This window comes from Salvia miltiorrhiza, chromosome 3, assembly GCF_028751815.1.
Source record: "Salvia miltiorrhiza cultivar Shanhuang (shh) chromosome 3, IMPLAD_Smil_shh, whole genome shotgun sequence".
NCBI lineage: Eukaryota > Viridiplantae > Streptophyta > Magnoliopsida > Lamiales > Lamiaceae > Salvia > Salvia miltiorrhiza.
Window position 1 is genome coordinate 51,364,774 of NC_080389.1, and position 11,093 is coordinate 51,375,866.

At 34.8% G+C, this 11,093-nt stretch overlaps 2 protein-coding genes and 1 long non-coding RNA gene across 3 annotated transcripts; 1 reads left to right on the forward strand and 2 right to left on the reverse strand.

Annotated features, from left to right (window-relative positions):
• Positions 1-3,569: 3,569 nt before the first annotated feature.
• On the forward strand, positions 3,570-5,150 carry LOC131018959 (uncharacterized). Its single transcript, XM_057947642.1, has 2 exons — positions 3,570-4,373; positions 4,596-5,150. Exons 1-2 carry the CDS (start codon positions 3,570-3,572, stop codon positions 5,148-5,150), a joined length of 1,359 nt encoding a protein of 452 aa, XP_057803625.1.
• A 387-nt stretch (positions 5,151-5,537) lies between these two features.
• LOC131018960 (uncharacterized) lies at positions 5,538-6,323 on the reverse strand. The gene has a single exon (XM_057947643.1). It carries the CDS (start codon positions 6,321-6,323, stop codon positions 5,538-5,540), a length of 786 nt encoding a protein of 261 aa, XP_057803626.1.
• Positions 6,324-7,991: 1,668 nt separating this feature from the next.
• LOC131014207 (uncharacterized) lies at positions 7,992-10,277 on the reverse strand. The gene is made up of 3 exons (XR_009098106.1): positions 9,975-10,277; positions 8,666-8,745; positions 7,992-8,421 (listed from the first exon to the last, which is right to left on the reverse strand). It is a non-coding gene; the product is annotated as an uncharacterized LOC131014207 (long non-coding RNA).
• Between the last annotated feature and the right edge of the window lie 816 nt (positions 10,278-11,093).

Consider the following 11,093-nt stretch of genomic DNA (forward strand, 5'->3'; position numbering starts at 1 on the left):
AGTGTGTGTGGTGCTCATCATTTCAAGCAATCTCAGTAAATATAATATATATGGATCATTAAAGTATATCTTCCTCGGGTTCCTTTCTATTTGTGACCATCATATGTTAATACATTAATATTAAATCATATAAAATTTTGTAATAATTATTCACATATTTTCATAATAACACCTAGTTCAAATGACAAAATTGAGGCATCCAAATACTATCTTTTATGAAAGGTCTTGGATTCAATTCCACTTGCGTACGGATAATTTTCCCACTTCTTATGTTGGTAGTGGTCTCATCTGCGTGGATGCAGGTAGTTTTTCCACCTTTATGCGGTGTAAAGGTCTCGCCTGCGTGCGAGTTGATTATTTGATTATATATTAGATACTTCTTGTAATTCTAAAATAAATAAATTATTCACACATTTTCTAGAGATCGAGAGCGGTTAATTTATTTGACTTGCCATCGAGAGCGGTTAATTTATTTTCTTAGAGCTCTCTTGGTACGAATGATTAGGGTGTATAATATATTTATGACACCATAATACCTTGTTTGGTAAAAAATAGTACGAAACACACAGCCCTTTAATTATAAATTAAAGGGTTAAGTATCAAATTCCCCCCTATCGTTGGCGTCCATATTGCCTATAGGACCCTATATAGTCAGGGTCAGAGTTGTTTACTACCTCAACGTAGCAAAAGCGCACCAAATACCCCCCGCTACTTAACGAAGCTTAACACCGTTAGAAAAAATAATTTTTTTATTTTTAATTAAGGTGGACCCCAACTCGCCTTCTCTCTTTCTCAATTCCGGCAAGGAACCGACTCTGTTCTTCACACACACACACACACACCACATCACACGTACCGGCTCTTTTTCAGCGGATGTCACCGGTTCTCGCTGCCTTCGGCGCGGCGAGGACGACTTCTCTCCTTCCCCCTCACTTCTTCTTTTCTTCCATTCCCCCAAATCAAAATACATCTAGGGCATGTTTGTTTGTCAGAAAAGTAATGTGAATTGAGATTGTTATTCCCAAGAAAATGATTCCATGGAAAATGAATCCTAATAGATTCATTATCCATTCATTATCCAGTGTTTGGAAATACCTAAATTAATTGTTAGGATTATGGATTTGTATCATTAAATAAATATAATTAATCAATATATATAAGAAGCAAATTGTAATTTAATCTTCATAATAAATTTTTCTAATTAATTTTATAGTAACAACAAAGTACATTATTAAAGTTAATTATATGATTTATAATTGTAAAATTAAATTCATTTTTTTCTTACATAATAATAATAATAATAATAATATACAACATAAAGTATGATTTATTTCTTTAGATTAAGATTTTTATAATAAAGTAAGATTCATAGTTCTAAGAATTAAATTATAATTCGCTTGAAATAAATTATGAACTAATTAATCAATTAAATAATAATAACAACAACAACAACAACAACAACAACAACAATAATAATAATAATAATAATAAGTATGATTCATAATTCTAAGAACAAATTATGTGATTTCCTTAAAACGTGGACGGGGTCGTCCACCGAAGGGTATGGAGAAGCCGCGCGGACCACTGGCTCCGGAAGATAGCATAAAAAGTCGCCTCAGGAATGCGGCGGAAATGGGTTATTCACCGAGGGATTTTGTTATTGATCATAGCAGGACTGCAAGTATGCGAGTTATGGATAACATTGCCAATAAACGTTGGTCAGATGATATGGAGTTGGACGACTTCCACACCAAAATGGACTTTCCTTATGGCTAGTGTTTGTGCGTTTGGTGTTTTTCATGGTTTTTTGCTAAGTTTTCTTTTTTATGCTGTTTAACGAGCTCATTTTTGAGCCTCGGAACCCCTAGTCTGCGTTCTTGTGCTTTCAAGGGCTTTTTCTCTTTTTTATTTCTTTTTTATAAAACTTCCATTTAAAAAAAAAATGTGATTTCCTTAAAATAATTCATGAATTAATTAATTATTTAAATAATAATAATAATAATAATTATTATTATTATTATTTGCAATTTATAAAATAATATAAACAATGTTGAATATATATGTAAGTAAGAATCCTGATAATGAGAAAAAATAATACCTAAGAAAAGGCAGGATTCCCTGGAAAGTTACACTATTTTCCTTGTTTTCAGTATTCTTATTATTTTCTCTGCCTGATAAAAATTTAACCAAACACAGAAATTTAATATTTTGGAATCAGATTACTTTTCCAAGACAGAATCTGTGCCAAACAAACAGGGCCCTAGGGTTTCTTGTTTTTAAATTTTAATTTTATGTTCTCCAGCGGTATCTGTCGCCGCCGCCGTTACTATAATACTATTGTGGGAGGTAGTATATGTAATACAAATCATGATTATAATTATTTTTAATTATATAATATAATTTTAATACATTATACCAAATAAGATATTATATTTCACAGATATAATACATTATATGGAGAGCATCTAGGGAGTATCTACACTTATCATGGCCCACTTTCATATATAGGATGTATCTACACTTATCATATAAAATGATTCCATACTGAATTCGCTAGCTATGAACTGTATATTGTGAATTCTTATGTGATTGGAAATCCTTTATTACGATCATACACATGGCAAATCTACGTGTGTATATAAAAACACAACTATTTGCATAAATTGTAAGTTGTGTTTTCTCGCCAAAATCATCTTACTATTTTTAGAAACATATATTTTTTTTTCTTAATTTCGTCTACTTTAAATTATATGAATGCTTTTTGTTGTAATTTTTCATATTGCCCCAATTAAACTATTAGTTAATTTTTTTATCTTTTAAATATTTTATATTTATTAGTCATACGGATCAAATGTAAATAAACTATTCAATAAATATTTATAATATTATTAAAATATTTATATTAATAATATTTTAAATTAAAATAGACTTTAAGATATTTATTTATTTATTCTTTCTTTACTTTTTAATCAACATATGTAAGACATTTCAAATTTAAGATTAATCAATTGAGTATCAATTATAATCCCAACAAATTAATAGTAATACTTATAATACATATACTATAATTTTTTTTGAATGAAATATGTAATAATACTCCCTCCGTCCCGGCCAAGGCGCAACATTACCTTTTCGGCACGGGATTTAAGGAGCTAGTGTTTAGTAGTTTAAGTGTGGATGGTAGATTTAGGATTAAGACAAATAACTATTTAATTAAAGTTTATGAATTATTTTTAAGTAAATAATTTAAAAATAATAATATGAATATTTTTATTTTTTATTAATGTATTTATAAATAATCTTTAATTTTTTTTTCCCTGTTCGTGCCAAAAAAACAACTTAGAGGTAAAGTCAACAACTGTTTAAGCCAAAAACAATTAAATAAAGGTGAAGCACAGAATTCTAAGCCAAAAAAACAACTGTTTAAGCCAAAAAAAGCGGCAGACTTGATGTAGCCAAAATACATTTCAAATTTCCCACCTAAATTCACTTAATCTACTCCTATAAAATCTGATTCAGTTCACACAAAAAGCTTTATGCTCTACAAAACGAAAGCAAGTCCAGCCACCATGGTGAAGAAAGAGCTATCCACCGAGCAACAAAATCAAATTGTGCAATTCATTCTTCACGGGTCCATCAACGGCAAACCATCTCGAGGCAAGCTCTTGGAGGCGCAATTGAAGTGGTCCGTCTCGCGTTGGACCATTTATCGGCTATGGGGGGCTGCAAAAAAACAACAAGAGAAAGGAAAAGTCATTCATCTTGTAAGCGGTAAGAAAACCAAGATAGTGAAGAAAAAATTACACTTAGACACCACACTACTCTCTAGCCTAGCATACTCAAAAAGAGGCACAATTAGGAGACTCGCTGTTGGCTTAGGTAATAGCAAGAGCACAGTTGGGAGATGGGTGAGTGCAGGGCTGATCAGGGCTCATACTTCAGCCATTAAACCAAATTTGACAGCCGCAAACAAGCTGTTAAGGATGAGATTTTCACTAGAGGCCTTAGAGGTGGATAGGGTTTTAAACAAGATAAAGTTTAAGACCATGCACAACACTGTGCATATAGATGAAAAGTGGTTTTATATAACCAAGGGTTTACACAGATTCTATTTAGCCCCAGAGGAAGTGGAGCCACATAGGACATGTCAAAGTAAGAAATTTATAGGGAAAATCATGTTCATATGCGCTGTGAGCAGACCAATATTTGGAGATAATGGTGAAGTCTTATTCGATGGCAAGATTGGGATATTTCACTTTACAAAGCAAGTACCAGCCAAGAGGAGCAGCAAAAACAGAGTTGCAGGCACATTAGAGACCAAACCTATAGACTCTATCACAAAGGAGGTGTATAAGGAGTGTGTAATAAATAAGGTATGAAGTGGCAGCTTCATTTAATGCATGGCAGCCTACATTATGCTTACTACCAAGTTCATTTAATGCTTTAAATGCATGGCAGCCAACATTATGCTTACTACCAAGTTCATTTAATGCTTTAAATGCATGGCAGCCAGCATTATGCTTACTACCAAGTTCATTTAATGCTTTAAATGCATGGCAGCCAGCTTTGATGCTTTTTAATGCCTTTAATTGCAGATGATTCCTGCAATTATATCTAAATGGCCAGCAAATGCAAGCAAGAACATTTTCATTCAACAAGACAACGCAAGGCCACACATCAAAGACAGTGATCCTGAATTTAGGGCTGCTGCAACCCAAGATGGTTTCAATATCGTCTTGGTGCAACAGCCTCCAAATTCACCGGATTGCAACGTTAACGATTTAGGATGGTTTAGAGCCATCCAGTCTCTACAAGAAGAGACAGCATGCAACTCAATTGATGAACTACTAAAAACAGTAGAGGATTCATTTGAAAAACTTTCTCCCATAACACTTAACAATGTTTTTTTGAGTCTGCAGGGTTGTCTCATTGAAATCTTGAAGTCTAGGGGCCACAATAACTACAAAATACCCCACATGGGCAAAGGTGCAATGATTAGGAGTGACAGCCTACCACTGAACTTGAAAGTTCCTACGGAGTTAACGCTGCAATGCATCGAACATTTGAAGGAAATGGGAAGCATGGAAGGCATTGAAGAGATTTTTGCACGATTGGGATTGGATGCAATTGATCAAAGCCTGACGACCTAATGCATTCGAAGGGCAGATAGTTTTTTGTATAGTTTTTGGATGAAGATCTTATGCATTCGAAGGGCAGATAGTTTTTTGTATAGTTTTTGGATGAAGAACTTATGCATTCGAAGGGCAGATAGTTTTTGTATAGTTTTTGGATGAAGATCTTATGCATTTGAAGGGCAGATAGTTTTTTTGTAAAGTTTTTGGATGAAGATCTAATGCATTAGAAGGGCAGATAGTTTTTTGTAAACTTGAGCATCATAAAATTATTTCATCACTTCAGATGCACACACAAAGACACCCTACAGTAAACTCAAGCCTAACCTTACACCAACAGCAAGACAACCAACAACAATACCACAAATCAACAGCAATACCAAAGATCAACATCAATACCACAAATCAACAGCAATACCACAAATCAACAGAAAGACACCAACAGCCATTACCATCAACCAACAGCAATACAAAAATCAGAAAGATCTCACCACATCTCCAAGCATTTTGAGTCGGCGACTGAGTCTCAGAAGCATCTTCATCATTGACCATGAATTCCTTCTTCCACTCTGCCATCGAAGCAATCCACTCATCACACTCCTTATCTAGTGCCTGCTTCTCCTTCTCTAGCTCTGCATACGCCGCCGAGTTCGGAATCGTGGCCATCAACGCATCCCTCGCCTCCACCAGTGACTTCCTCGCCATCTCCAGCTCTGCATCTGCCGCCGAGCGAGCATTTTCCGGCCGGTAGCCGCCGCGTCCCCCACAGCTCAGACACATCACAACCGTGGGGGGGTGGCTGGGGACGAGAGCAAGTGAAGAGGCTTCACTAGAAGAAGGGGTAGGCGCCGATCTAGGGTTTGCAGAGGGTTGGCGAAAATCGACAGACGACGGAGAGCAAGAAGGAGGCGGCGCCGATCTAGGGTTTGCAGAGGGTTGGCGAAAATCGACAGACGACGGAGAGCAAGAAGAAGGGGGCGGCGCCGATCTAGGGTTTGCAGAGGGTTGGCGAAAATCGACAGACGACGGAGAGCAAGAAGAAGGGGGCGGCGCCGATCTAGGGTTTGCAGAGGGATGGCGAAAATCGACAGACGACGGAGAGCAAGAAGAAGGGGGCGGCGCCGATCTAGGGTTTGCAGAGGGTTTGCGGCGGCGCATATTAACCCAACCAGAGGAAGGTTTCTCAGCCATCAATCGGAATAGATCACGGGAGAAAAGAGGAGAGAGGCCGGAGGCAGACATGAAATGACTTAGGTCTCGAACCCTTCCAATTTGGCATATGTTTTAATTGTAATAAGGGATACTTAATTAACACTTAATTAGTGTTAATTAAGTACTTAAATTCCCTTATTTTTTCCAAATATGGAAATGTAGCAACTTTGTTGGGACGGCCCAAAAAGGAATATGTAGCATCTTGAGCGGGACGGAGGGAGTATATTTTTGTATAAAATGATCACACATGTTCAGTAAATGTAAATAAAATATTTAATAAATTTAGGTATTAGAGATCTAACAAATGACGGTGATAATGATGATTATGCATCTATCGATCTCCTTAAGGAGTATTACTTAAATCATCTGAATTAAGTTTCAATAAGAGACATCATTTCAAACATCTACGATAATTTTTACTTGAAATAACGGGCAATAATTGTTCCTACCTATATATTGTACAACATTACAATTTTAACATTCATATAATATTAATAAATAATTAAATTTTGATATAAAAATATTTTTAAATAATATTTATTATTAAAAAAAATAATGTATCGCGTGCGGGAGCAAAACTAGTGTAATAGAATAGACCTTACACAACAGTCGGAGATTCATCTCTAACATATAAAATAAAAAAATTTATCGACATTCTAGCTAAGTTGTGAGCTAACGTACTAGCCTTGCACATTATTGACAATAAAACGAATGCTTTTATTCAAGATCAATGTTCAACTGCTAGTTTAGAAATGTCCTATTGTTATCGATCAACACTGCGTTGTACACGGTATTGCTATCCTACAAACTAAACATATTCCAACTCTTTATTCTTGATTCGTGCCCAAGTCTCTTAATTTTATACAACAAAATAATATCATCGAGCTACAATGTTCATGTAAGTTCTATATATAGTTGTTAATATTATCAATATATAAAATCTACAATTTTATGGGTTGCATTCCTCATGCGCTTTTTGAATATTAATTACTGCAGTAACTTCGTCACTACTAGAAAAACGCTCATAGATAACGGATTTTATCCGTTATCTATGAGCAAAAAAAGCGTTGTGTATAGTGGTGTTATCTATTATAGGTGTCATACACAACGGTTTAAAAACCGTTATCTATGAAGGGAAAAGATAACAGTACAACCACACATACATAACGGTTATAAAACCGTTATCTATGAAGGGAAAAGATAACAGTACAATCACACATACATAACGGTTATAAAACCGTTATCTATATTGATTATACATAACGGTTTTCGACTGTTATGTATTATAATTTATCCGTTATCTATTCCATAATATATATTTTTTCATATTATAGTTAACAGTTTTTTATACTTTTTATAACGGTTTAAACCGTTATCTTTGTAAGAAAAAGATAACGGTTTTCGACTGTTATGTATTAGAATTAATCCGTTATGTATTATATAATATTTCTTTTTTCTCATAACATAGTTAACAGTTTTTTATACTTTTTATAACGGTTTAAACCGTTATCTTTGTAAGATATAGATAACGGTTTTTGTACCTTTTATAACGATTTTAACCATTATCTTTAATATTTAATATTTTTTCTCAATTTTTATGTTATTTATATAAAGAAATAAATAAATAACTTTAAAACAACAAAATGATAAAATCAACAATAACAATATTATATATTATCCAAAATATTCGTACATTATCATCCGAATGAACCAAGTATCAAGTATCTAAGATCATTACATATTTCGATTCACTTCCTGGCTTATCCACTCCGACAAAGTTCTCATCGACCTCTCAAAGGCTTCCTTCGCGCTCATCTCCATCTTGATCTTCCTCCCTTTTTGAAAGTAACATCTCCATCTTGATCTTCCTCCCTTGATAAAAACTCATATGCGTGCACACAAAGGCTCAGCTGGAATACATCAAACTACAAGTCCAACACTGATGCACACTAATTTATTTGCTCAAGAATTTTCCTTCCAAAGCTCAGTTCAAGTAAAGGCATCTATTTTTCAAAATTATCCATCTCCACATAAGTGTAAATGGTGACTAATGCTGATAATAATACTCAAGAATTTCCTGCATATTAAGATATCTCAAATTACCATCTTTCAATTACTTCTCAGTACTGTAATAATACTCAAGAATCAAGATTATGCCTAAACGGTGACTAATAACATACCAATGTCCTTATACAAAGAACTACTTTTGTTACGTAAGGCTGAAAAATTCAGCATATGGAACAAAACCAACCCGGTGGCTAACGTGAAATTCAAAAGAAAGAATTGGAAAATCAGATATCTGCAAACATTTAATCTTTTACCTTATAATACCTTGCAGACATATTAAACCTTCCAATATCCAGAAAGATATTTACAGATTCCTCCAGGCATGAAATTGACTCTGCAAACCATGAAACTAACGTCATAGCAATTCAAACTGGAAAATGAAACAAGACGAGAATATATGATCCAAATAACTATTTATCATGAGTATCAGGAAATATCAACCACAAAATCATATATGATTAAACATAGAGAATTACTAGCTTTGCGGTTAGTTCTTGGAGCAGCATTTAGTTGAATGCATATATTTTCCTCTTTTATTTCATAGTCCCATTCGGTTTAATTCCAACCCTTTTAATCCATTTTCTTCAAGTTTCGATGTATGTGGATGTTTTATCCATTCATTTACTATTCTCAAGTTTACTTTTCCATGTTTCTTTTCTTTAGTCTAATGGTTTATTTAATTGTGATTCAACTGTTTTTTGCTTACTACTGTACTGTAAATGAAGAAGGTGAAGTACCTAGCATTCATGAAAAACTTCTGAATGTTACTCTTTTGCATGTGATCCTAGAATTAGCACATCATAACAAATAGTAGGACAAAACCAACAGTCCTAATGGTGAACTAGGAAACCGAGTATTAACTATTAATTCATGCTCAATTTAATTGATGTAAATCACCTAAAGTTAACCAGAATGTGGATACGATTCCTTTATACAAATAAATTAGTTTGCAGAGCATGATATCCAAACCTTAGCTGTATGCTAGACTTAAAATTCTCCAAAATCACTGGAATGGCTTGCTCTTCAAATAAAATATCCTTCTCTATAACTGAAGCACCAGTCAACAGAAAAGGCTGTTAGAGTACTAAGAGCTTTGTTTTCGCATAAGATTAAAGGAGCAGAAAATCATTGTTCTTCCCATCCCTTCTCACAGAAGGGGCACATGTCTTGTTTCCTTGTTCGAGATTATTATCTGTAAAACTGGAGTATGCTTTGGGTACTTGGGATTATTGTTTACTAAGATGAATTAGAAACTCCAGGATGCCTTGAAACACTCTTGGGAACTGGAAAGGATCAAGAATAGGCATTACTTGCAACCAATTCCAAAAGGAATGAAGCCTAATCAGCAGAAGTGTTTCATGCAGAACAAAGTCAGATAGATGCTCTGTAGAGGCTAATACAATACTAAGGCCAGGGAGTCAGTCTACAACGCACCTAGCTTCGAAGATCCCCAATTGTCTTACCTACAATTTCTAAGTCTAGGACAAATTTAATCCAGCTTCAATGGAAATAAAACTAGAAGCTAGTAAAATTACACTCCAAAAGCGCAATCAAAGAACGAACCAGAAAGCAGCACCTTCACGGCGAAGCTTTAGTTCTACGCACTTGGGGCACCTGTAATCAGCAAACACCACCATGAATAGTGCACAGTTCATAGCAATTCAACACACTTCTAAAATTTCCAAAACAAAAACAGAAATCCAGTAAATGAAAGACCCGCCACCAGTCACCAGCAAACCAAAGTTAACCAAATAGTCAATAGATGAGATTGAAGGGTTTTATCCTAGCTCCCTTCCACGCTCATATTGAACTAAACAAAATCACCCTAAATTATAGTATAATTAAATACTGGGAAAAAGAAGAAGACGAAAATTGAGTTGATATCCTCTGTGACAAAATGAGTTTGTAGATTCATAGCTGATTATCGCTTGACCGCATTCAACAAAAAAAAAGCACGTGACATAACCTGTTCTTCTCCAAAATAGCCTGTACTTGGAGATCTCTTTCCTGTTCTTCTCCGAAATAACCTGCAGCAAAATCAGAAACACTAATTAGCATTTGAAAGAGGTGCTTCAAATTACCAATCTGAATTATTTTGTCTGCCTCGCTGCATATATTCTTCACGGTAGCTCTGCCTCACCAGACACCAGCTGAGCTACCCCATACTCCAGCCATACCATAGTACACAAAGGGCTCAAATCAGCCACCCAACATTGTACCATTTCGTAGGTACTCAAGTCTTCAGCCAACCACCCTACACTCTTTAACATTTCAGCCAACACACACCCTTATTCATTCCTTATTCACCAGGGAAGTAAATTGATCTACCTGCTACCAGAAACTTCAAGTTTCAGTTCATGTAATACTTCAACAGCCGAAAAGTAAGAGGGCCTTCATTCATTACTCTACCAGACTTCAAGGTAAACCTTGTCTTCAATTCTTTCAAATAGATGAACAAATAGCATACACACAGAATATGGGAAAAACCTTAGCCCACTATTGTCATAAATAGATGAACAAGATAGCCATGGCAAGCTCAATGATAGATGTTAAGTTCTGATATCTTTCTTACACTATCATCAATAGAAAAGAGATGGGATAGGAAACTTAGCTTCGAATTGGATAATATACAATTTGGGAGAATATAAAAGAACATTTCCTTAAACTTTCCCATCTCAGACC